At 37.6% G+C, this 27641-nt stretch overlaps 3 protein-coding genes across 3 annotated transcripts in view; 1 reads left to right on the top strand and 2 right to left on the bottom strand.

The window, feature by feature from the left end:
• Positions 1 to 27641, bottom strand: part of LOC308700561 (CD276 antigen homolog) — a 1553888-nt gene that overhangs the window by 1372189 nt on the left and 154058 nt on the right. The gene's annotated exons all lie outside the window — the stretch shown is intronic.
• LOC308704777 (uncharacterized protein) lies at positions 4011 to 15938 on the top strand. Its single transcript, XM_081389340.1, has 10 exons — positions 4011 to 4203; positions 6811 to 6895; positions 10059 to 10183; positions 10271 to 10361; positions 10577 to 10683; positions 10917 to 11000; positions 11080 to 11147; positions 11247 to 11330; positions 12623 to 12677; positions 14737 to 15938. Exons 2-10 carry the CDS (start codon positions 6811 to 6813, stop codon positions 15823 to 15825), a joined length of 1788 nt encoding a protein of 595 aa, XP_081245466.1. The 5' UTR covers positions 4011 to 4203; the 3' UTR covers positions 15826 to 15938.
• LOC308691729 (ecto-ADP-ribosyltransferase 5-like) lies at positions 22006 to 27104 on the bottom strand. The gene is made up of 3 exons (XM_081367257.1): positions 27040 to 27104; positions 24796 to 25011; positions 22006 to 23140 (listed from the first exon to the last, which is right to left on the bottom strand). Exons 1-3 carry the CDS (start codon positions 27070 to 27072, stop codon positions 22409 to 22411), a joined length of 981 nt encoding a protein of 326 aa, XP_081223383.1. The 5' UTR covers positions 27073 to 27104; the 3' UTR covers positions 22006 to 22408.

The following is a 27641-nucleotide window of genomic DNA, read 5'->3' as shown; positions in this document are numbered from 1 at the left end:
ATGTACCACGGATTAACATACACATTTGTTGATGTTTTTGTTGTCAAAATAATAATAATACAAATACATTTATAACAATCTATAACTTTAGCTGAAATAATTGTATAAATGTTGTTTTATTGTCTTACTGTTATGATAATAATTAAGAAACAAACTTTATTTTAATGCACATACTATATTAGACCATTCTGATAAGTCATGACAGAGTCCCAGGTGTGCTATAGTTCATGTTAAAATAACAGTTATGATGTGAAACGTGGGAAAATGCTCTTACCTGAAACACTCAAAGCTACGAGAAGACCGAGAGACAGGTAGACAGTCCAGACCGCCATTGCTTCTCAAAGAGTACTGAACTCTGCTCAGAATTTTAAACAGAATTATACATAAATAATTATTAAAAATGTTTAATGGTTAAATTGTGTATTCTCATGACACAAACCAGTTCAGTAGATCAATGTGAATGTCTGGATATTGTGTTGTGCAGCTCTGGGTTATCTTTATATACTGGAGGAGAGTTAGTTTATCAGCACCTGCTCATGTTCTCACATCCTGTTCAAACACTGTTTTTCTATAGTTTGTACTTGACCCATTTCTACACAGTAAGGGTACGTTTACACGACAGGTTTTTCCTTTGAGTTTGCTGCGTGTAGACGAAACTATTGTCAAAATGATCTCCATTCATACGAATCCATGAAAACGACTATAAACGCTGTATTCTGCTGCCAGGCCAGTAGATGGCGATGAAACACTATAGACTGAACACGAAATACGCATGTGCATGACGTAATTGTCTGCAGAGATTCGCGTTTTTGTTTTCAAAAGCTTGCACTTTGAAACCCGTTTTAAAAAAATAAATAAACGTTTTCTGGCACCCAAAATGCCGTTGTCATGTAAATGAACGGCCAAAATGCATTAAAAGTTTAACGTTTTTAGTTGAAAATGGTGTCGTGTAAACAGCCCCTATAATCCCCAGTGTTAAATCAACACAACTCAGATCACTTATAGTAAAATAAAATTGGTTTTATTTTAAGCAAAAATAAAAACATTTTTTGCTTCAATATAAATTTAAATTTGAAATTAAATTTGAATCAAGTTTTCAATATAAATTTGACAAGCTCTGATATATGATCTGGGGGTATTTTGAGATGAAATTTTACAGACACATTCTGGGGACACCATAGATTTATATTACATCTTGTGAAAAGGGGCATACTATGTCACCTTTAAAGTTAATGAGATAATAACGTGATTAATTAAGTGATGATTGGGCATTAGTGATGAACACCTGCTGTTAACAAGCAGAATCACTGAAGGAAAGAGAAACACAAGAACTACAACTGACTTCAGACACAGCTTTAGATGAAATCAACTGAAGATAAAGACATTAAATCTGTGAAGACTGACTTTATTTCTGTCACATGTACACCATATATACTTAGAAACTGAATTAAACTCTGGGGATTTTGCTGTGTACAATAATTTAAATTTACAGACACAAATAGATAAAGTGCTATAAAATTTCACTTGAAAGTGTATTTTGTATGTGGTTTTTTTTGTTTTTTTTCACCAGTCCAAGCTGAAAAGCCTAAAAGCGCAAATCATGAGAACATGAGCAGTTGCTGAAATCAACATTACCTTGAATATGTCAGAGTCACCTCGGATGAACGGAGGATTGTTGCTGCCGTCAGCAAATGCTGTACAAACTACAATCTGTTATAGTAAACGCATGAATAAATCATTCACATTCACCTCATCTAAAGTGTAAACTATTCATCACACCTAAACGTGTTTATATCAATTTCAGCTCTTCTTTATGTACAATGTACAAACTGCATTTTTTTAACAATATATAAATATAAAGATATATATATATATATATATATATATATATATATATATATATATATATATATATAGATAGATAGATAGATAGATAGATAGATAGATAGATAGATAGATAGATAGATAGATAGATAGATAGATAGATACACAGTACTGTGCAAAAGTCTTAGGCCACCACAGATTTTTTTGTTTTTAGGAATGTTTTAATGACCATCCACGTTTATTTTTTGTCTTTTTATAAAAATACAAACAGAAAATACAGGAAATATGTACACAAAATGTAAAAAAAAAATAAAAAATACAAAAAATAAAATTCGGAACAAAATGGCTTTCTTTAAACAAAAATATGGAGTTAAAGTAATGCAAAATGTTTTTTAAACAAAAAAACCTTGTTGAATTGCACTAATTGAGTAAACCTGCATTGCATTAACCGTGGTTGTATTTTAATGCATTGCATTTTTAGGGCTTGTATTTTTATGGGCTAAAATTCAACATGGTTCCTTCATTTATGGCCAGTTCATACAAAATAATATCCAACAGGTAATTTCCGGTCCATTTTATTTCGCTTTATAAATTCGCTTCCATAAATTCAGTGGTTTAAATTCGACAGCAAATTCAACATTTGACATCCAGGAAGTGCAGGAATATATATTTATTTATTTATTTATTTATTTATTTATTTATTTTTTGAATTTTTAAAATGACAGAATTTGATATTAAGTACTTGACACATTTCTATTACACATTTGGTAAGTATAACTTGAAACAACAATAATTTGGGAAGTGCAGGAATATCAGTAGATTGCTGATTGCTGATTTCCATCTGCTGTTAGTCTTTCTCACCACCAGGGGGTGTCATGTGTGAAGTTAAATCCGCTTTAGCAAAACCTTTATGAAGGTAAAAGAGTAGCAAAACTCAAGAGCACATAGATGTGAATTTGAGAACTTGTACAATACATATTCATACTTATACATGACAATTTACACTCACAGCTACAATGTGAAAACCTGTAAAATACAAATCTGAAGTTGAAAGTTGAGATTTGCACTCACAGACAACAGTCACAAACGATGAAACTCAATAGAGTCCAAACACAGAGTTCAGCTCAACCTTTCTGTGGGTTTTGATCATATCTGTAGCTATTGCACTGATTAACCTTAATTATTATTGATGAAACACAATTTATTAGTTTAGTGGTATGACAGTCATAAATCAAGTTGAGACAGGTCATTTAAGAAAAAAATATCAATCAAGATATATATTTTTTTTGTTAAAATTAAACAGTTAAAGCAAATTAAATAATTTAATAAATAACTTTTATTTGCCTTTTTTTTTTAATTGCATTATTTAAATTGTTATGTGTTTATCTCTTTTCTTGAACCTAGACTGGTTTGTCCCTTATGTTTTATGTGAACATTAAACATGGAATATCAGAATGAAACATGGAAAATAAACATTTGCTTACAATAATTGATCAGATGGAGTGTTTAATGTTACATTCATGATTTATATTGGTTGTTGTTAACTCTTTTCTTTAACAATTCTTTCTATTGCTGTTTTTCTTAGTCTTGGTCTTTATTCTTTTTTATTTATTTTATTTTTTAATAATCAAATCACTTTAGTAGGCTAGTATACAGAAATTACATAGGCCTATTAATACACATAGAAATAAAATAAAATAAAATAAAAAAGCATGCCAGAGTGTACAAACCACTGATTCATTAGTCTGCTAAGTCTTCATTCAATATTTTCAGTAGGTCATACGTCAACACGTTAAAGGGCAGTTGGTGTTAGTTTCTCCCAAACCAGTTTAGCACAAAGCCTGATCTGAAACCAGTGAAACTCTTGTCAGAATCTGCTTTTATTCATTGCCGGGAAAAACACACATTAATCATCAGATGCACCTGAACGAGGTTGCCAAGTTTTGCTGTTTCATGAAGTTCAGGAAGTCACGTGATTCTGGCGAACGGATGGACAAGCGATATAATGCTGTATAATGCTATATAATGCTGTATAATGCGATATAATGACGGTGGAAGCTTTAAGAGTGAGACAAAAGAAAAAAGTGTTGACTGTTTTTGCTGCACAAATCTATAAGCGACTTTCTTATTCACGAAAAAAGTCCGCAGTCGAGTAGCTTTTAATAAGAGGACTTGGCAACTCTGGGGACATCGAGAGAAGGAAGTTAGGCTATAGAAAGAGAAAGAGAAGTATTTACACACATGCTCTTACACTACAGTGGAGAGTTTTTTATCGTCGCGCTGTATAGCAAACATTCCCCTGTTTTTCTCAAGCTTCACCTGTTTCATCTCATCCTTCATTAGTTCACGAGAGGTTCGATCAGGACTGCAACAACAGGGGTATGTAATGCTATTACTGTAACTGTACGAGTGTGTTTGTGTGCAGTTTACAATCCGATGCAGCCAGTTTCATAAATGTCCAAACGAAATAAAAAAATGTCTTTAAGGCTTTGTTTGGTAAACTAACACGATTCTAAATACTGTAACATTTGTTTAAGTGACTGTATTTGCTTGGTTTATTTATTTGTTTATTTATTTATTTATTTAGAGAAGAGTACGCGTGATTGAGACAGATTATGCGCTCCTATAAGGGAGATCGGGGACAGTTGCAACTCTTTTTGCATTTCTCTCAGTTACTCAGAGACTATTTGGACTAGACCAACCAAATTTGTATATTAAACATGCATCTGTCTGCTAATTACCCATACCATTTAAAGATGATTATATATGACGTTCACAGAATTTATTTGAATGGAAGAAGTCAGATGTTGCAACTGACCCCAACCCAGGGACGGTTGCAACACAACCCAGGGACGGTTGCAACATGATTAAAAATACCTTAAATTTCATTAATTAACTAAAGCTTTTTGTCTCAATGAGCATATAATTCTGAAAATATTAACTGTTTTAGGCCTACTATAATATTATAGTATTATTTATTTCAATAATATTATTGTAGCCTATTATTTATTTATTTAGTCATATTTATCAAATAACAGTTATTGAGTTTTGTTTGTTCATGTGTAGAACATAGGCCTTGCCTACATAGATTCAGTGTGCAGGTGTTACAGATGATATTCAGTCTCTCCATATTTCAGTGCCAGACAGGAAGAATTTAACAATTTGCAATGCAACAAACTTTTATTAAACATGCAATTTATAACTTGTTGCAACCGTCCCCAACCCTATCAGCCATGACAGAACATCATATTCCTGCTAGACACACTGACTCTGACACATGCTAACCATGTCACTTAGAAGTCAACACAACAATAATTCAAACGAAGTAAGTTTTGATTAATTCATACAAAATTTCAGGACAGTAGGCCTATGACAAAAATACATCTCATGAAAAAATTTACTTTCATACCTCCTAAACAAGTTTTGTTCAATAAATGCAGCAGCGATATTGAATATGTCTACTGTCTTCTTAGTGGGGGGAGGGTCTAACTGTGCATGTGCAGTGTGAGTGTCATCACTCTAGCTTGTTTCTGATTGGAGAAAAATGACATGTTGCAACTGTCCCCGGTCTCCCCTATTTTATTTACCTTTGTGTTTTGGATTTTGATATTTAATATTATATACTAATTTATGAAAGTTAGGCACAACATCTGACACTTTTTTTTTTTTTACTGTTTTATGTTATAGGCCTTCTTAATAAAGAAAAACAAAAGCATTTAAACTATGCCATTTTTTTCTGGAAATTCGAACAATAAATGTTGCTTAAGTGTGAAAGATTGCTGTTTATTGCTTCATATTCTCTGTGATCAGACTTTATTTAGGTGTAGCAATGAGAAAAGTGAATAAACATGGTTAAAGCATTAGTGGGTCATATAACATTTCCTGTCCCAGTCTCCCAGATATTATTGACTCGTTTCCACAAGGATATTTGATTGGCTGCTGCGCCAATATATAAATACTCAATACTTCTTTGTTGAAACAGCAAGTATTTCAAAAGACAATGACATTCACATATTTGTATTCTGCACAACTTATTTACATATTATGTGATTTTGTTTTTTATTCTAAGTTTTGTACAGATATGTGTACTTATACTAAGTTTAGCCTAGGACTGATATGAAAGAGTAGCCTGGATGCCAGCCGAACTTAGCCCCGCCTACAACATTTTTAGGTCGGGAAGTTCGGTCTGGACTCGATCCGAGTTTCAAACCTTGGTGACAATATAAAAAAAAAAAAACATTAATCTTTTCAAGTCCATTCACTTACAATCTTTTTTATGTAACTTCTACAGTATGTACATTTTATTTCATTGTACTTATTGTATATATAAGTAACATACAAAGTATATTAAAGTTACATAAACCCATTTAAGTCTTTCACTCACAATATTTTTTTTTTCCAACATAAATACATTATGCGTCCTCTGGTGGTGTGAAAGAGAAATTACATGAATAAAAAATATGAATACTTCTCCATGTTCCCTCATTTAGAGAACACTACCCACCACTCTTTTTTTAATCAGTTGTTTTGAATCTCAATTTTGACAAAAATGCCACGGTGACATAATTCATATGTGATGATATATGCAGTAAACTCATTTCTAAAGCGCTGTGAATTCTAAAGCACTGTAAACTCATTTCTAAAGTGCTGTGAAGTCTAAAGCACTGTAAACTCATTTCTAAAGAAATGAAGACCAAATGTGTGTGTGTGTTTTGTAATAGTTTTTCATCCCTTTAGCTCATTTCTAAAGGGTTAACCTGAATGCTTCAACATTCCCTGACATCTTAGGCATTTTCAAGATTTCCAGGAGAACAAAAACACACTTCAAATTCTGTCCACTCAATAACACAAAATAACAGAATGAAGATTCATAAGGAGATCTCACAGTTGCATTATATTATGAACACTAAAAGCTCCCGGTCAGTAATATTTGAAATGTAAATATCATGGATATTTCATTAATATTCAGCATGTTTTCCCCTAAAGATGGATGAGTATCACAGACTCTCAGACGCCAGTGCTGTCAGCAGTTCCTCAGATCACAGCATGAACGTTTCTCCTGGCGTGAAGAGTGAGTAGAAATATCACACACAATATGAGCAACATCACTTTTACATTTGCAGGCGGCTCCACTCACCAGCCTTAGACAGGTCCATAGTTCACCAAAAAAAAAAATTATTCACCACAGGGAAAAGAGATCCCAGCGGTGCCTCCAAAATGTAACCCTCCCCAGCCGGGTACACTTGTATAATAATATTAAAGGAGCCCTGGTATCCCAGCAGTAGTAAAGGGTAATGTCTGGTCCTTCCCCTGAAGAATGAACAGTTAGGTACAAGTATACTACAATATTAATATGTTCTATAGCGCGGTGCCTCAAATTAATAAACATATTCTCAGGGGTTTGAGAATAAAAAACACAGGTTGAGCTTAAGAAAGTTATAATAAACCATGAGATTTATTGAACTAATCCCTAAACAAAACAAACAAACAAACAAAAAAAAATAAAAATAAAATGAATGACATATGAAACTGAATAATTGGCTTACAGCGAGCGAAGCTTAACTGGTTCAGAGAAACCAAAAATACAGACGGGGGGGGGGGGTGTGTGTTAATAAGACGTGCGCGCAATGTGATTGGAAATATTTCGTGGGGATATCGCGGCGAAATGTGATTGTTGTCCATCATTCTGCGCACTTGTTGAAAAAGAAAAACGTCACGTCGCAACATTTGACATATTTGCGTTTTAAACTATGAAGGCGAGCACTTTGAGCGAAGGTGAGTTATGTCGGTGGAGAAGTACTATCAAATCCCATTCAATTTTTTACTATAGAAAGTGAAACTAAAAACTGACCGATGAGAGCTGAATCTACTTAACATGTGCTGATAACGTATAGGCCTAACCTTAATTTATTTTCTTAATATTTCTCTTGTGGCCCATGGTGAAAAAAATGAGAATTATTTCATGTTAAACACGTTGTTTTTTAAATGAGGACTAATATAACATCTTCATCGCTGCGCGTCGGTTATGCAGTGATGCGCTATGAGATTATTGCGGGGCTAATTAATTGTAGCCTAATATTGATTTGATAATAAAAGTAGCCTAATAATTGTAACAGACCTTATGTTTGATTGTGTATATGCACATTAATTCTGGATGTGCTGGCGCTCGTTCTATGTGTGCAATGCATTTTAACCTCGGGGCTAGTAGATAGGCAATTAAGGTCATGCATTGCGTACTTGGGGTGTCACGGTCTTCGGATTTTCCTCTCACATGTGTGTGAAAAGACGTTTAATAGCCTAAAGTAAAGAACAGTTCAGGCAGTTCTCGTTTATTGTTATCTTATTCATAAAGTGTTTAGGCGATCCCTGCACGAACGCTCAGTCACATAATCATTATTCAGATCACCGCAAGGGGGGCTTGAGATCATCTTAGGGGGGGCTAAGCCCCCCCAAGCCCCCCCTTGACGCCGGGCCTGAATACAGTTACCACATTTAAATAGTGCAACCCTTTAACTGATCCAAACTCAGTACTTCAGAGACTTAAAATAGTCTGACCGAAAAAAAAAAAAAAAACAGTTACCTCAAATGCAAATGAATTACTCTTATTAACAACAATTAATACTTATTAGAACATATAGGACTGATTTACTCGTTTAAACCCAAAATAACTCAAATTTCCTTCTTAAAATGACTCAATTATAATCAAATTACTCTTAAATTGACTCGTTCGTAATAAAAAAAAATTGACTCGTTCGTAATCAAAAGACTCTTAAATTGACTCGTTCGTAATCAAAAGACTCTTAAATTGACTCGTTCGTAATCAAACGACTCTTAACTTGACTCCTTTGAAATCAGAATACTCTTGAATTGACTCGTTCGTAATCAAAAGACTCTTAACTTGACTCCTTTGAAATCAGAATACTCTTGAATTGATACGTTAAACGAGTCTTTGATAATCCGTTCACTCACTTCAAATCCTCTTCACATGTGTCGAAACAGATTTTAAACACTCAATACCTCAATAATAAAAATGAGAACCCACAAACTTAGTCTCTAACTTAAGCCAGTACATGTACAATTTCCATGAACCGTTGGTGCACTTTTCCTCCAAACGATCTGAGATTCATCCAAGCTCAGTCCAAGTGTAAGTTACTCACTCATCTGCATGTGCATGAACATGAAGGCTATAATGCGTGATGGCGGTCCAAGGTCCCGAAATACCTTCAAACCGGAAAAAGAAGGTAGGTAGGTAGCAGGTAATCAGAAGGTTGTTTGAATTTCCAGAAAAAATGGCATAGTTTAAATGCTATTGTTTTTCTTTTTTAAGAAGGCCTATAACATAAAACAGTAAAAAAAAAAAAAAAAGTGTCAGATGTTGTAACGCAATGTCACTGCCAATTCCAGAAATGCAAAAGTGTCACGGGACACACTAAACGTTACGAATACACACAGTGTGGAAGGTCAGTCCTTTACATCACATGCAAATTCAAAACACAAATAATCAGATTTGGAGTGACAGTGTGAACGAATAGTTAATTGTCTCTTATTAGTAAAATAGGCTCCCCATAAACACAAAAAAAACAAACCACACAAATACATGAATATGTATGTAGATTACATTTAAAGGGTTAGTTCACCTAAAAATGAAAGTTTTGTCATTAATTACTCTTCCTCGTGTCGTTACCACACCTTCATTCATCTTCTGAACACAAATAAACATTTTTTTAATGAAATCTGAGAGTTTCTGTCCCTCCATTGACAGTTCACGCAACTACCACTTTCAAGATCCAGAACGATAGGATAGACATCATTAAAGTAATCCATGAGACTCCAGTGCTTTAACATCTACTTTATGAAGCGACGCTAGTGCCTTGTATGTGCAAAAAACATAATTTACCACTTTATTTAATTTAATTTATTTTGGTCTCATTAAAAATATCTTTATTTGTGTTCAGAAGATCTAAAGGACAATGAGGGAGAGGAATTAATGACAGAAACTTCATTCTTGGGTGAATGAAAGATTTTTTGCATGTTGGACTTTAGCAAATGGACTGAGTTTTCATTGCATTCACACAGTTCTGAGAGTCAGTTTGTAGTGTTTTGAGCACTTAAAGAAAAAAGTGTCATGTTGCAGAGCAACTGGTTCAGCTGATTCAACATTTGTAAAAGCTTTGTTTCTCATATCTCGAGTGCTTACAGTATTTTGTAGAAATGACTGTAAATCTGGATTATAGAAGTGCTAAAAGAACATGGATACACCATTGAGGAAGAGCTTGGACGAGGGGCTTCAGGAATGGCGTTTCTGGTGAAAGACGCAGACGGAGATCTTTATGTGGTCAAACAGATGAACTCCAGAGATGTAAGATCTTACTTGAGTATTGACCAACTTTTCCCCTCCAATAACAGTGTCGCTTCAATGGAAGGTTTTTCTTCTTCTTTCTTTCAGGACGAGGAACTGGATTCTGTCAAAAATGAAGTCGAGATCCTGAAAACGCTGCAGTTTGGATATATTGTTACTTATGTGGATTCATTTGAAGGTTTTTTTTTTTCTTTGTACACTAATGTTACTTTGTTCCAAATTAAAAATGTGGTCATTTTTTGTTGTGTTTCTGAAAAATGAAATAGAAGTATTTACCATGATAGAAGGATAACAGTTAACTGAACAAAAACATCAGTGTAGCTTTCAGAAAATAAAGCTATTTTAATACAGTCAGAGTTAAATCATTCTCTAACTGTCTGTTCATTTATGCAGATAAAGAAGCGGGACGCATTTATATTGTGATGGAGTATTGTGAAGGAGGAGACCTTTCAAGAATAATGGGGAAACAGAAAGATGAAAGTTTTTTTGAAGAAAAACAGGTGAGTTTCTATTCTATTCTCTATCCTTTAAACCACTCTCACATAAAACATGATTTAGTATGTTATGACCCAAATACACACATACAATACACACACATACACTACACACACACATGTTGGGTTTTCATGTTTTGAGGACACATAGACAAAATGTTTTTTTGTACTGTACAAATTGTATATTCTGTATACCCAACACAGACACACACACACACTGACTTTCTCCATGTGTGTAGATCCTCGACTGGCTGGTTCAGATTTGTCTGGCTCTGCAATATCTACACGAGAAGAACATTCTTCATAGAGATATTAAACCTCAGGTATGCACTGATAAAGCTCAATAAATCACATCACAAAGTCAAATCTGGCAGACTTATGAGATTTCTTTTGTCATTGTAGAATGTCTTCCTGACTGAAGATGGTTACATCAGTCTAGGAGATTTTGGAAGCTCAAAAGCATTGGAAAGGTAAAGAAAGAAAAAAACATTAATGGGAACTTGTGATGGATCAAAACCTAAAGTCCTGGACTGTTACAAGTTTCAGTTTACATTGTTTTTCATTTGCAGAGCTGATGAATATGCTAATTCAGTTGTGGGTACAAACCTCTACATCAGCCCAGAAGTTCATCGGAAGAAATATAATTCCAAGAGGTAAGCTTTTGGATAACTGAATGTATTAACAATATTGATATGTTCAGCATTCTAAAAAGGTAATCAGAATTAAATTTCCTTGATGCTTGATCCTTGATACTTGATCGGTGCTTGCAAAAGTATCAACTTTTCTTTATTCGACCTTCATCAGGCACTTTTGTCCTTTCTCCTACACACTTATCCATTACCTGCAGTTGTGCGAGGTTTCACTAAAAATATTAAGTTCATTGTGCCATAGACTTATTGTGTTATAGACTTGTTATAATTTAGACGATTTTGCATGATTTATTCAGGTAGATTCCATTAAAGAAACCAAAGCCCTATTCAGATGGTAATTGTTTCTCATGGGGTTGTGAGGTATTTTCAACATTTACAGGGTTATTCAGTGATTTTATTGCCGTCTGAATTCAGAATGTCAGTGTTTTTCTCCCATCATCCGCGTAAAAATCCCCGGCTGAATTACCTACTGTTTATTGAAGAACACCAAGATCGTGTGGGGATTTACTTTCTTGATTCACTGTTTAAATCCTTTTTGATCACTGCTGAGCACCGTACGCACGATAACTGATGCACTTCACTGTAATTTGCATGTGTTTTAAAGATGTACTTTTTAATTACTGAAATGCTGGAAAGTATTTATAAGAACAATATTTCATCACCGCTCCACCTCAGTGAACAAAAAGGAGAAAGAGAAAAAAGCACAAGCATTTGAATTGGGCCTTTATTGTGACAGCAATATATATGATAGAATTTTAAAATATGTAGGCTATTATACACAACATTAAAAATACTAAACAAGCAGCTTTATTTTTACCTCATGTAAATAAGAGGCTTCAATAACTTGTTTCAGCTGATTCCCATATTTTTAAAATTACATCCTTTTGAGATAAAATGCAAGACTGAAAACCATTTCAAATATATCTTTCTACATTATTATACTATTATTAAATTAAATATGAATTTATTCATATTCATTTATTTACAGCAGACAATCATGCGACCACAGTGGGTTCGTGGGTTCATAGGATCATAAAACTCGCTCCTCCACCATCAATAAATTGCCATATGTTATATATATATAACATATGAATGCATATGTTTTATCACTGAGGTGTTTTTACAGACGTCCACATGAGAAACCATTACTGTCCGAATAGGGCAAAAGCCTTATAATACACAAAAAAATTATGGTAGCAATACTACACATTATATTTTTAAGTAGATAGCATATAACATGTTTTACAGTGTACACATACTTCTTGATTTTCATTGTCATGCATCGGCTGTTTTAGTGACATATGGTCTTTGGGATGGTTGCTCCATGATCTCTGCATGCTTGATTTGTGGGTGAGTATTTATTTTTATTTTTTCCCAAAAAACACCATATTACTGTCACACTTTCAGTCCAATGATGATGGTGAAATGTCAAAAGGATCAAATAATAAAACATTTATTAAATAACTCAAAACGTGAAATCCAAACAATGAGAAAACACCACAAAACAGTATGTTGTGCACAAATACAGGACCCTCAACAGATCAAACTGAGGAACAAAACTCTCAGAGATAACGAACTACAGGACTAGCAGGTGTGATGATTGAATCAGTGTCCATGACAACAGATTGTGACGAGATCTTAAAACAAATGAGACGTGACTGAAGAGACACAAAGTCAGTAAAAATTAAAGTAAAGCGCATAACCGTGACAGAACGCCCCCCTCTTGGCTGAGGCTGAGGAGGTGGTTCCGGAGGTGGACGGAGGACTGGTGAAGAGGAAGCTCTGGTGGAAGGAACCAGGATGGCGATGATGGGAGGAGTGGACATGTGGTACACCAGAGCAAGCCCATGGCGGAGTCGACGGAGGCATGAGACATGATGGAGTATTGGCTGATGACATCCAGGGGACGGCAGATGGAGAATCAGCCATTGACAGAAGAGCCCTAGGCGCAGACAGAGAGCCAATAGGACTGAGCAACACATGATTCAGGCAACCAAGGCATAGCTGCAGCAAAGAATGTCCGAGGTGGTAAAATGTGGAAGGTTCTTGAGTCTGTGGCGCAGGCAGGGTGAGGGTTGACCAAGGTGGCGCCGTAGGGATGAGGGTTGACCAAGGTGGAGCCGTAGGGATGAGGGAGCCTGGTGGAGCCTGAGTGAGGGAGGAGCCAATTCGGAGCCGTAGGTACGAGGGAGCCTGGTGAAGCCTGAGGGATGAGGGAGCCTGGTGGAGCCTGAGGGAGGGGGAGCCTGGTGAAGCCTGAGGGACAAAGGAGCCTGGTGGAGCCTGACGGAGGGAGGAGCCAAGGTGGAACCGTAGGGACGAGGGAGCCTGGTGGAGCCTGAGGGAGGGAGGAGCCAAGGTGGAGCCGTAGGGACGAGGGAGCCGGGTGGAGCCCAGGTGGAACCGTAGGGACGAGGGAGCCGGGTGGAGCCGTAGGAACGAGGGAGCTTGGTGGAGCCTTAGGGAGGGAGGAGCCATGGCGGAGCCGTAGGGACAAGGGATCCTGGGGGAGCCTGAGGGAGGGTGGAGCCGTAGGGATGAGGGAGCCTGGTGAAGCCTGAGGGACGAGGTAGCCAGAGGGAGGGTGGAGCCGTAGGGACGAGGGAGCCTGGTGGAGCCTTAGGGAGAGAGGAGCCAAGGCGAAGCCGTAGGGACAAGGGAGCCTGGTGGAGCATGGTGGAGCCTGAGGGAGGGTGGAGCCAAGGTGGAGCCGTAGGGATGAGGGAGCCTTGTGGAGCCTGAGGGAGGGTGGGGCCAAGGTGGAGCAGTAGGGACGAGGGAGCTGGGTGGAGCCAAGGTGGAGCCGTAGGGACGAGGGAGCTTGGTGGAGCCTTAGGGAGGGAGGAGCCAAGGCAGAGCCATAGGGACAAGGGAGCCTGGTGGAGCCTGAGGGCGGGAGAAGCCAAGGTGGAACCGTAGGGATGAGGGAGCCTGGTGGAGCCTGGTGGAGCCTGAGGGAGGGTGGAGCCAAGGTGGAGCCGTAGGGACGAGGGAACCTGGTGGAGCCTGAGGGAGAGAGGAGCCAAGGTGGAACTGTAGGGACGAAGGAGCCTGGTGGAGCCCGAGGGAGGGGCCAAGGTGGAGCCGTAGGGACTACAGGCTGAAGGGGGAGGTGGAGTGCTGGGACCAGCAGCCGGAGGATCCACTTTCTTGGGTGAAGCTGGCAACCGCAACACCAGAGACTCATCCACATAGGACTTTGTGTAAATTGCCCCTGAGTTTGAAGTTGTGTTTTGTACTCTTGCCAGATAAGATTACTTTGTCTTTATTATTTGCTTCTATGGTTTTTGATTTACCCTCATGTGTCACACCTGCGTCTAGATCAGGAGTGTTACTTTCCTTTTTTTTTTTTCTTCAACCCCTACTGACACTAACCAGATTCATAATTGTTTTCTTTTTTCCTCCACAGGCAGATGGCATGCAGCGTCACATACTTCACGCTGTCAGCATGGCAGGAAACCTCCCTCACATCTCAGAGAGATACTCAGAGCAACTACGGGAATTAATCAGACAAATGCTCAGCCGTGACCCTAAAGACAGACCTTCAGCTGAAGAGATTCTAGTGAAACCATTCCTGACAGATGCAGTAGACCGAAACAGCAGAACGCCAGAGGCACTGCTACAGAGTTTCATGAAGTCCGTCAGCGCCTTTGATAAGGCCTACAACAAGCACCATAAAGACATTGAGGACTTAGTTAGTGAGTGGGGAAGAATAACGGATTCGATGGAGTCTGCGCATTACAGCGCCACAGCGGGGAGTCTGTCAGGTTCAGTGATCGGAGCGGCGGGAGGAATCACTGCATTAGTTGGTTTAATCTTGGCTCCATTCACTCTTGGGGCATCTCTGATTGTTACCGGTGTTGGTGTTGGAGTAGGAGTTGCAGGTGGAGTAACAGGTGCTGCATCCACCATTACTAATACTGTACAACAGAAATCATTCAGAGAGAGCCTTGAACAAATTCAGCAGAAGTATAAATCTGTAAGCGAACCAATTCTCACACCACTGAACACACTGAGAAAGGTACTGAGAAAAATCACAAAGTTCAGTGTTTTTTTCGCCAACTCGACTTTTGACAATGTACAAATATCATGCAATTTAGACAAAATAAATGTTTTAGGGAAAACAAATGCCACACAACTCATGAATTTAGGTCTGTTGGCAAACATTAGCAGAATTGCTACTCAGACTGCAAGAGTAGGACGAGTTGTGGCAGAAGCAGTCTCAGGAGTGTTAAGTGGACTACTAGTCATCCTTGATGTTGCCTTCATAGTGATGGATTCTGTAGACATTCACCAGATGAGACAGGGAAAAGTAGATGATCCAGAAAAGGTAAAATCCAGTGTCCTCAAATCCATTGCAGAGATGAGGAGAACACATAATGAGCTCTGCAATGTCCAGAAGGAAATACAAAAAACAAGAGAGGAACTAAAAGACTATATAGAATTGGCCAGGTTTGACAGAGAATTAGACAATGATTTAAATTGTTTAAACATATAGATATGATTCCAGTCAGAGAATCGGGTAACATCCTACCGAGTGAAGAGAAAAAAAAGAAGAGTTTTTGTATAATCAATCTAAATATTTAATGTGTTGCTCCGAAACAACCAGACTCCATGTGTGTAGGTTGAGTTTTTGTGATTATATCAAGTCAAGTCACCTTTATTTATATAGCTCTTCTTGTTTCTAGAAGAAAACAGTGTCACAATCCAGCTTAAGTAAGTTCTGTGATGGTTCATTGTTGTTGTAAAAAAGTAATTTAATTTATTTCACACATTATATATATATATATATATATATATATATATATATATATATATATATATATATATATATATATATATATATATATATATATAATATAATATAGCTGCTCTGGATAAAACAGTGATGTCATTGTCCAGTTCAGTTCTCATTTAATGGTGTCAATGCAGGCAGATCAATAATATTGTTGAATATTAAGTGTCCCCAACCAGCAAGCCAAAAGTCAAAGGCGACAGTGTCAAGGAACGAAAACTCCATCAGGTGACAGAATGGAGAAAAAAAAAAAACTAGATATCAGATACTATATAGCCATTATACACATGCGTTTTCTATTAAATAGAGGTGTAGGTTTGATTATGAATTAGCATTTATGAATTACTATTTGTTTTATATGTACTGATTGGGGTGTGTTTATAATTAAATACACTAATGTCAAACCTGTATCTAAAGGATTCTATACACAATATGAGAATATTCTTATAAGCAAGTGTTCTTAAGTTTAAAGACAAATAAATAATGGCAGAGTGTTGTTGTTGTTGTTGTTGTTGTTGTTGTTCAGTCTCCCAATCGTGCCCGACTCGTGCGACCCCATGAAGTACAGCATGCCAGGCCTCCTTGTCTTCAACTATCTCCTCGAGTTTGCCCTATTTCATGTTCATTGCATCAATGACACGATCTAACGATCTCATCCTCTGTCTTACCCTTCTCCTCCTGCCTTCAATCCATCCCAGCATCAGGGTCCTCATTATGTGGTCGAAGTATTTGAGTTTGGGCTTTAGCATTAGTATCTGTCCTTCCAGTGAACAGATTTTCTGACTGATTTAATCTATTTGCTGTCCAAGGGACTCTCAAGAGTCTTCCCCAACACCACAGTTTGAAAGCATCAAATCTTTGTGCTCAGCCTTATGATCCAGCTCTCACAGCCATACGTTGCTACTGGGAAAATCATAGTTTTGACTATCCGAGCCTTTGTCGGCAAGTTGATGTCTCTTGTTTTTAATGTTATCTAGATTTGTCAATGTCACTTTATTTATAAAGCAATATTTAAAACAACAACTGTTGACCAATGTGCTGTACATCACATAAACATAAACACAATTAGTATCATCGATTAAAAGCTATTTCTAACAAATAAGCCTTCAGTTTTGGTTTCAAATTTCCCACAGTACTCGCAGTCCTAATACTAACCGGCAGACTATTCCACAATGTCAAAATGCCCGGTCACCTCTTAGTTTTAATTTAGTCCTTGGAACCACTAATAGTCCCTGATTTGGATCTCAGAGATTTATAGACCATTAAAAGGACTTTCAAAATCTACTCTATAGTGGACCGGCAACCAGTGTAATAGGCGTGCTTTCCAAAATTAGAATTTAGCAAGATTGTTCCTCAGTACTTCATAGGAGACTCCATAGGAGTCTGAAATACCAAAATCTCCCAGTTCCAGATCATCAATGGATACACCATGCGTTAACACAAGATCGAGTGTGTGGCCCTGGAAATGAGTGGGGCCTTTCACCCACTGAATTAAATCAAAGGAGTCAGTAAGACTAATAAATTAATTTACAAATGTGTTTGATGGGCTGCACACATGAATGTTGAAATCTCCAAGAATTATTACTTTATCAAAGTTTGATATGATGTCCCCAAGAAAATTCACAAATTAATATAGAAAAGTATTCGTGTGCTTTAGGAGGAAGATAAAGCACAACAGTGTCCATTTCAAGTTTTAGCAGTTGTAGTTCGAGCATTCTAGTAACTACTTTTAACTAACAATAAACTCTGATTAACGAATTAGTAAGTAATAGCGCTCAGTTGAGCTAATAAATAACTTTTTTTTTCATACATTCCAGAGAACTACTATATACAGGTTCATAACACGAATACTGCATAATTTATAATAAAGGTTAATGGTAACTCACTAGTAATGACTCAAGTGTTACTAAATCTTTCTAAAGGAACTACTAATTATTTGGATCAGTATCTAAAGTGAAAAACATGATAACTGCCTAATATTGACTGAAGTCGTAAGTTTTTGAGATTTTTGTAAGATTTTGAATAGTAATTCAGCGACTAAAAATTCTGTATTATGAATTTTTAAGTAATTTTGACGATGCCAATTTGTAAAGGAAGACTATGCCTGCGCACATATATCAACATGGCATATATTCAAATGTACATACCTATAGACTGAACACGTAACTACTGTCAAATGCATTAAAGCTACTGACGCTAAGACACAGATCTCTGTAAAGCTGCTTTGAAACAATATGTACTGTGAAAACATTAAAAACATGACTTGTAAATAAGTCTACCTTCTTATCTCTTCACATTCACACTGTTTTAAAGAATTCATAAAACTGATTCAGGTTTTACTTCATCTAGACGAGACAGTATTTCATAAGTTTGTTCCCAGAAAGCAATAGCCGTCATTTCGCCGTCTCTGTGAACTATAGACCCGATATTAGAGCCCTGCGCGGGACTGTTTTCTTCATCCCGCTCCCGCCCGCGCCCGCCGAATTTCTGACCATTACCGCCCGCTCCCGCAACGTATGTGTTTCACTCCCGCCCGCTCCCGCAATATGTATGTCCACTCCCGCCCGCACCCGCAAAACTCTGAGAATTTATTCCCGCACAATAATAGAGATGCATTGATTTTGTGTCTTCTCCCGTCCCGCAGGAAAAAACACATATTTGTATTGCTATTATTAAAGAGATTCATGGGGTTGTTTGTTTCGTTTCCCTGGTCGGCATAGCCTCCTGGACACATACACACAGGATAATGGAGGAAATCGAGTGTGCTGTTTTTGGATGGTTTTGTTTTCGTTTTTGCTGTTTTTTATTCAGGATACTCGGTCTTGCGCGTGCAATGATGACGCAGTGAATAGTGATGCTTCTCTCTGAACAATCAGCAGTCTGCCGTGTTTTCACGTCACATTTTAGTATCGCCTAAGCTCGCTCAGAACCTCGCCGGAGGGGGTACGAAAAAAAGTACCTGGAAGCAGATACAGTTACAACTTTTACACAGTGGAAAACCAAACAAAGTCGAGTCGAGTCGAGCCGAGCCGGTACTGTGTAGTGGAAAAGCGCCATTATTGACATCTCCATCATGTTGCAAGGCTACCTCCCGAGTCCCGATCCCGCAGTGTTTTTTTTGACAATGTTCAAAGATTGTACAAAGCAAAGTTCAAACCGCCCGCTCCCGCGAGATTTGCGTTGGGTCCCGCGGGACCCGGCGGGACTCAATCCCAATGCAGCCCTCTACCCGATATAGTCCGGCTATGTGCAACCCACTTTCAGCCAAAATAACATTGAATCTGGTTACATGTCATTTTTTGCAAAATAACTTGTGAGATGTATGATATTCCATCATGTAGGCACAGTCAACTGTGATTACAAGGTGTTTGGTTTCATTTCTTTGACATGTTCTGTGTGTAGGCTGTGCGTAGCCACGATTTAGCTCGTAGTCAGACCGGCTATTTGTAGCCCACTTATAGTCGAAACTAAATAATTGTAGTTTTTTTGGCCAGGTAGCGTATGAGATGGTTGATATCCCATTATGTCGAATTGGTAATAATATCTAGGTGCAAGTGTCATTTCATGACATGGTCGATCTGTAGATTTAGCTCTGAATTAGACGGGCCATGTGCATTCTGCTTTTTGCCCACCCGGCAAAATCGAGGCAATCAGTGGTCAACTTTTAACAGCTTGGCAATAGCCCTGATTTAGACCAGCGATTAGTATAGCCAAAATAGTCTTCAAATTGTTTACATGTTTTTCGCCCACGCAGCTTCATGTGTGCTGTCACACATAACATTCATACACAATCTATGATATTATTTGAATGTCTTTCATTTTAAATTAAATAAAAATGCAATTACAGATGGCAACAGCCCTACTGAGACAGGACTACTGGCAACACGAGACTTGATATTTATGTAGGCTAGAGATCACTGTTCTCGCGATCGCGCGATAAACATTTCCACCATTTTGAAACATTTTAAAGGAGACGGAGCATTGCATTCACTTATCTGTCGGTCGAAGAGAACAGGTAAAAGACATTTCTACTTTTGTCAAGTATCTGTGTTTTCGTTTTGATGTGCTCATATAAGGCTTAAGTTAGTCCCAGACTAACATGCATGTTTTAACTGAAAGCAACTTGTACTGAGATATCTTAAATTAAGTCAGATAGAGACTTGAGATATTTTGTCTCAAGATGCACACCAGTACTGTTTTTTTGTTTCTTTTCAAAGGCACGTTTATAAAAGCTACTTACATGTCCTATTGAACTAAGGCCTAATCTTGGCTTAGTCTAAGCCCTGTCTGTGAAACCAGGCCATTCATTTGTTCCACCACTCTACAGGCAGGACCAACCTACTGTCGTAAGAATTCGAGCCGCAGAAAGTCGGGTTGGACGAGCCCTCCGGACAATACATCGACCATGATATGCGCAAATGAAATGCAGAAATCAAATTTTGCATTTTTGTAAAACGGAAAAAAAGTTGAATGTCAATTATTTGATTTTCAATTAAATAAGCATTGTATATAAGGAAAATAAGTATGTGATTATTTTTTCAACAGTATAAAAATGTATTAAAGACGACATGTTTTTCGTTTTACAAGTTAAAAAAGGAAAAAGGAATGGACGCAAAAGTACACGGACCATTACGGTTGAGCTGTACAGCTGAAGATATTTGGTTATTTGTTTATAAGTTTATGTTTCTTTAATTTGAGTTTGCTTATGTTTTGGTTTTTGTTATTTATGATTTGATTTATGCAGACCCCGGTAGGACACAGTATTTGGTCCCTTTCCTGAACTGCATTTAATTTATACTTTATATTGTTGAATTATTGTTTGCTCATACATATCTCTGCTCTATTTTAATACCTCTCTCTTGTTTTGGACAGGATCTGGGCACCGGGGCAGACGAGTGACCTTCTCTGGGTGGTGGTGTGTCCTTCACCGTGTGTCTTGCTCTTCACTGACATTAGTCGGTGTGTGTGCTAGTGTGTGTGCAAGGCAGCATTTGTGTGCACAGTGTGTGTGTGTGCGTGTGATTGTAGTGATTTCTTTATTTAAGGGTCATTATTCTGTCTGAGACTGCCCATGTTGGTAAGCCCCGGTTCCTTTGTCAGTGATAATTGAACCTTTCAACCTTCCCTTTTTTATCAACTTGGTTATTGTAGCAATCTGTTTGTTGAGCATGGGCATAATTAGTGCTCCGCCCAGCCCTAAAACCCTTGCTTTGTCACATTTACATTTAGCCTTATAGGAACATTATTTGAAATGAGAAAACATCCTTAAAACATTCTTTGAACATTACATTCAAATGTTTTCTTTAAAACATCAATTGGGAATGTTAGCCAAAGTTCTGAGAACATTCCCTGCTAGCTGGGTTGATGTGTGAACCCATAACTTGTCTTGTAAAGCGTTACTTTTTCTTTGTCAAGTTACACGTTAACAGGTTAAGAGAAATCAAACTCAAAAAGTAATTCACACTTATTTACTTTCCAAAACCATAAATTATATCCGTTTCCACGGTCAAAAGACTGTCTAGCACCAACCCTTCCTTCTTCTTCTTTAAAAATAATAATGCATATGTTATGCATAAAAAGCTAGTCAAAAGCACGTGATACAATTCAAATAATACAAAATATACATGTATGAAAAACAATCATTCTTACTATAAGGAAAATATTACAAAATGATGAATGTAGTTATTGCTCTAACACACATAATATATTAAATCGTCTTTATGTAAAACCAGAAATCAGGGGGAAAGGCGTGTATGACATTATTGATAGGCGACTCTATGAAACAGGCCATTACACTGGTTAAAGTTGCTGATTTCTCTGGATTTAAACATTGTTGGAAACATTTGGGATAATGTAAGTAAAAGTCAACAAAATAACATTGTTCTATTGGGTTTTGGATATTTTAATGCAAAAAAATCATACATATTGAGCCTTTAACATTTTGTTTTTTTAGTCAGCAATGGTGAACGTTAGCATGCAAAAAAATGAAACAGAATGGTCTTGTATGGGATGAAAGTAAGTTGTTTTAATTTTAATTAAACAACACTTTTTTAATATATATTTGATATTGGGTAATATATATTATGCTGCAATGATATAGAAGAGTTTGCTACAAAGAAAACCCTTATGAAATTGTTCAGTAATGTGAAACAAGTATAACGTATAGAAAATCAATAACTATTTCATTATGTTGAAAGTGCTGTATGTTTTCTGACAAATACATTTATTTTGTGTGGAATTGATGTACATTCAAAGCACTTTGTTCAGTGCAAAACATTGGACTTCTTTATGGCCTTGGTCTTGGGAATAAAGCACAGTTCAGGTAACTTGTATATCCAATGCTTTTCAAAGTGTAGACGGTTTCACACCTGAGATCTTCCTGATCTCTTTTTGACTTGACATCAGTGACATTAAACGTCTCATACGGAGGAATCAGCACCTCTTTCTCATAAGGAAACCTAGAATAGTTTGACACATCTGCACCGTAACAAGTGTAGATGTCAAAACAAGATACAGTTCCAAAATCAGTTATGTCAGGATCAAGAGAAGAGGATGCAAATGAGCCAAAGCGAACTGCTGTGTTCAGTACATTCTCATTAAATTTAACATTTGTACGGCGATAAGTCCGAATACATTCATTTTGTGTTTTCTTTAAAATCTGTATCGCCTCAGTTAACAGAAAGTGAAGTGAATACCATTCGTATGTCTCGATTGGGTAGTTTTGTTTACCATGACGATTATCATTATTGAAAACAAAATAGACTTCTCTGTCTGTGTACACATACATGGCAATTGAATGATTCCTTGTCAAGTTTTGTTCTGGCGGCTCAAAGTTGTTTTCACCAGCTTGCCAAGCTCCTTTAAAATCAGATTTAGAGATAGCAAGTTCCTTCTTCAGATATTTTGTTTCCACCTGGTGTCTCATGTTCTTTGCACAGCCATCATATATATCATCAACAGAATTCAGAGCCATATCCAGTGGAAATATCTGTTCTTCAATAGCAGCAGTTCTGTGATCCTGCAGCAACAGAAATCAATCATGTCAGTATTCATGTCTGTAATATTCATACCACAACACAAGCTCATTGAAATCCCTCAGATGATCTGAGGTCTCCATCATTTTTGTGAGCGTGGGCTACATAGGGATAGAATAATCTAAAGGGCTACTTGTTTATTATACTCAACCATATTAAATGTATTATAAATCTAACATGGTGGTGCTTTTTTACTTTTACTTTTAATTTTAATAAACATAATTTTTATTCAACAATCATTCCTGAAAAATTATGAAGATATTATTGAAATATGTACATTTATAATTTTCTCTCTGAAAATCACATTACACGTTTGCTGAATATTAAAATGCCACCGAATTTTAAGAGTCATTTGCCACAATGGCAACAATAAGTGTTTGATTTTGTCTCATGGAAATGGACAGTAAAACACTGAGTTTAAGTTGGGATGCAAATGTAAATTTGTTTAAATTAACTACATCTGTAAGAAGTGTATGTAACAAGTGTAACCCAGGTCACTGACTAGATCAATAGTAATTATAAGCATTTAATTTTTATAGTATTTATAACAAAAGAATGCAGATTTAAGTTAATATATATTATAAATTAAAATCTAGAAAAAAGAAATTGGCCAAAGAAAGTTTTGATTGGATGAGGTCGGAGCAGGGGGGGTGTTAAGGGGGTGAAAGTTAGGATGATTCTAAGGGCCCACGCACTTTTGGGGGCCCCAGAGATCGATTTTATTAATGGAATGGGTGTGGTAGGGGGCCCAACCTCATATTCTTTCATAGGGCCCAAAATTGCTGGCAGTGCTCCTGGGTCGGAGGTTAGTCCCGCCTCGGGAAGTGAGTTCGTATACTAGAGCGCGAAGAAACAAAACAAGAGCAGCTCTCTCAGCGTGACTAAGCAAAAAATTATGCAGATTGACGCTAGACAGTGAATTCATGTTCATTTGTGTTCATAGCTCTTAAAAGAGAATTTAAATAATCTAAAAATAGATTATTTTATAGAGAAACATATCCTCAAAAGTAGGAGACGAAGGAAAGAAAGTTCGAGACAAACAAGAAAAGTTAAAAACGCACATGAAAGAAGACTGAAACTATCTAGATTAAGGCCAAACAAAAAGAAAAGTTATTTTATTTTCCTCTTACTTTTTCCTTGGTGAGTACCATTTTTGCTATTACATATGTATAAAGTGGTTTTGAAATATGGAAAGTTATCATTTGAAATGTAATGTGAAAGGAATACATCTGAAACCGGTAATCTAATCTATATTTTCATGATAACTGTTTAAATAATGTTTAATTGGTCACAATTTGTATATTTGTTGAAGTAGTTATTTTTGAAGAAATGTGTTACATGTGACGCTAACTTTGCTAGGTTTCAATGTACTAAGAGTGAACATGTACAGTAGTTGACTAGCATGTATGTTAAGTGCATCGGAGATTGAGTGATATACCTGACAATTGAATCAATTTAAACAGTTGAATAATTATTATTTTTGGCTTTGTTTCTGCAAGGCCATATGTTTTTTTTTTTTTTTTTTTTTTTTTTTTTTCAAAACCTAGACAGGAAGAAGTAAAGTTTATGTAAAGATTACTGTATTGCAGTCATAGCAATAGTATATAGTATAACGCTTCCCAATATTACCAACACTCACAACGTATGTCAGCTGCTTCACAAGCTTTCTGTGTTCTGGTGAGGCTGTTTTGATGTACAATTTGATGTTAAGACTGCTGCCCACCGCCACTTGGATGGTGCCCACTGAGATGTGCAGGTAGTTCTTACAGTAGCCATCAGAACCTAAATATGGCTCCAGAGACATCTCCTGGACAGCCTGCTTTTCTGCATTCACACCAGGAAGTGCTGTTTCTACCTACAGATGTACAGACATATTAAGCAAAACAAGACACACACATTATTCACTTTTAAAGTTCTTAATTTTCAGCTGTGGTTCCACAAAACCGGTCTGCGACATCCATGGAATCTTTCCACAAGTGATCTCTCCACAAGTGATTAGTGTTGCGTCATGACGGCATACACGGAAGCTACAAAAGGACGCCGGCACACAATGTTAGCTTTCTGTTCTTCAGCAAGCGCCCCCTGTTATTGTTTGTCATATTTGGTGTTGTCTGTCACAAGCAATCTCAATATATCTCCTATATATGTACATTTTGAGACAAAAAAATGGCGAGTCAGCAATACAAGAGATGTTTGCATCCCTGCCCTCGTTTCACTAAGGGTGGGGACACACATAAATTGGGAGCGCAGCATGCTCAAGCAGCTCTCGAGGGTGCTTCTTGTGCGGATTGTGATGCACTGCCAATCTGAGTGCTGCGCTCCCACCTGACCATCTTCAGTTATGATGGTCAGGCTGCCACACCCTGTGGTGTGCGGCAGCTCACATCATGGAGTTTGCAAATGGATCTGACAGGGGACCCGGAGACTGCTGAGACACATTCTCAGGATTCCTCAGCCAGTTCTGATGCTCTCTCTCCTCGTGCGAAAGCCCGCCCACTGACTTCTTCCGCAAGAGTGGAGAACCCCATGTTTAAGCTGTCTGCTTCTGAGGAAGTTTTGGTCCTTGGGATTTTGGTCCTTGGCCACATCCAGAGCTTGGGGTTGAGACTCAACACAAGAAAAGTGTGTTGGCACCTGCCCAGAGAACTACATTCCTGTGGCTGGTGTGGGACTCGGTTACGACGTGGGCCCAATTGTCTCCTGCACGGATCAGGTCCATACTGGCCACGGTGTCCAGGATAAAGCTAAGCCAGGCCATCACTCTAAAACATTTTCAAAAAGTGATAGGGCTCATGGCAGCAGCATCTAATGTGATTCCATTCGGCCTGCTGCACATGAGGACCCTGCAGTGGTGGTTGAAAACCAAGGTGTTTTTCCTAGAGGGAGAACCCGTTCTGCATGATCAGGGTTACACGCAGACGCTGTCGTTCCCTATCTATGTGGAAGAAATCTTGGTTCCAGTCCCAAGGTCCCGTGCTGGAAGCGTCATGTCGCTGGGAAGCAGTTTTCGACAGACGCCTCCCTCACTAGCCCCACCGATATGCATGAATGTGTTCACCATTTGGTGTATTCTGCCCTGTCAGAGCTCTCAATATTTATGTTCAGAAGTCTTCTCATTGGCGGAAGTCAGACCAGTTGCTTATGTGTTTCAGGTCACCCAAGAAGGGGCTCTCTGCTTCTAAACAGTACATTAGCAACTGGATAGTTCAGGATATTTCCCTGGCCTGTCAGGTGCGCAATTTGCCTTCATCTTTGGCCGTGAGGGCTCACTCAACCAGCGTCCTCTAGAGCCCTCCTTTCAGGGGCCCCTATCCAGGAGGTATGTGATGCGTCTGTGAGCCACACTCACAAGGTTTTATAGTCTGGACCTCCCTTCTACGCCGGGTGCATTAGTGCTCTCATCCTAAGTTGTTCCCTCGAAAAGGGAATGTCTCGGGTTACAACTCTAACCCTTGTTCCCTGAGAAGGGAACAAGACACTGCGTCCCTTTGCCACACCTCCCTCTGCATGGGAGCGTCTTGCTTCATCACAGAAGCTAACTCTGTTGTGTGCTGGCGTCCTTTTTTAGTTTCTGTGTCGTCACACATTACGTCATGACGCAACACCAATCACGATTGGCTTAGTTAGCCTTAAAAAAGGATTAGATTATCTTTAGATTATTAAAATATTCTTTAATCTAAGAAGAAGTGCTCTTTTAAGAACTGTTCACCTAAAGATTCTTTGGAGAACCAAAAATGGTTCTTCTGTGGCATCACTGTAAATAACCCCTTTTGGAAAGTGTTTTTTAAGGGTGTATACTAGTCCTGTCCCAAATGCCAGTGTGGAGTCATGGACCTTAACTTAATACCTAACTTTAAATGAGTTTCTATGGTGTTCAATGTACCTTCAACAGTTGATTCTTGTTTTCGTCAGGCATGTTGATGGAGACCCTGATAGTGCCTCTGTGTGTATAACGCTAACATAGATTAATCAGTAAATGTCAGAGTATCAAAATATCAAAAGCAGAGATTTTTTTTTTAATCCTTCTAAATACGGAGGGCAGAGACTGCAGTGCTGTTAAAATCCACTAGATGTTCTCAGCACATTAAATATTACTGTTTGTCTGGATTAGTTCAGCCTACAAAAGAAGCTTGTAAAGTGGCATGTTGATATATTGTAAAAAAAAAAATTATCAGCATAATATAACACATATGTATTTTGTATTTCTGTAAAATAAAAAAAAAAAATGTATATTGTTTAGATCGATGTAAGGAGGCTATTTCAGAAATAGGCATGCTTCATCTGTACTCACACACTTAAATGGAACTAATGTAATGAAATGAACCACTCAATCCTTTCCAGTCTCTTCACTGTAAACACATACAAAAATATAAAGCAGATAGCAGGTGATCCAGTATGCATGCATTTTTACTTTATGCAAAGCTGATAAGGACTTTTAATGAAAGTGTTTGTATTCTCTGTCAGGTTTATCATGCTAGGTCCAGC

This window comes from Scardinius erythrophthalmus, assembly GCF_964197995.2.
Source record: "Scardinius erythrophthalmus genome assembly, chromosome: 1".
Taxonomy (NCBI): domain Eukaryota; kingdom Metazoa; phylum Chordata; class Actinopteri; order Cypriniformes; family Leuciscidae; genus Scardinius; species Scardinius erythrophthalmus.
The sequence above is the reverse complement of the archived record's forward strand: the minus strand, read 5'-3'. Positions and strand labels throughout refer to the sequence as shown.

Excerpts from the sequence above, each read along its gene's own strand:
- LOC308704777 (XM_081389340.1), top strand. The coding sequence starts at position 6,811 with ATGGATGAGTATCACAGACTCTCAGACGCCAGTGCTGTCAGCAGTTCC. Across the intron at positions 10,362-10,576 it reads TTATGTGGATTCATTTGAAG|ATAAAGAAGCGGGACGCATT; the intron begins GTTTTTTTTTTT and ends TCATTTATGCAG. Across the intron at positions 11,001-11,079 it reads ATAGAGATATTAAACCTCAG|AATGTCTTCCTGACTGAAGA; the intron begins GTATGCACTGAT and ends TTGTCATTGTAG.
- LOC308691729 (XM_081367257.1), bottom strand. The coding sequence starts at position 27,072 with ATGCCTGACGAAAACAAGAATCAACTGTTGAAG. Across the intron at positions 25,012-27,039 it reads ACAAGAATCAACTGTTGAAG|GTAGAAACAGCACTTCCTGG; the intron begins GTACATTGAACA and ends GTACATCTGTAG. Across the intron at positions 23,141-24,795 it reads TGAAGCAGCTGACATACGTT|GATCACAGAACTGCTGCTAT; the intron begins GTGAGTGTTGGT and ends CTGTTGCTGCAG.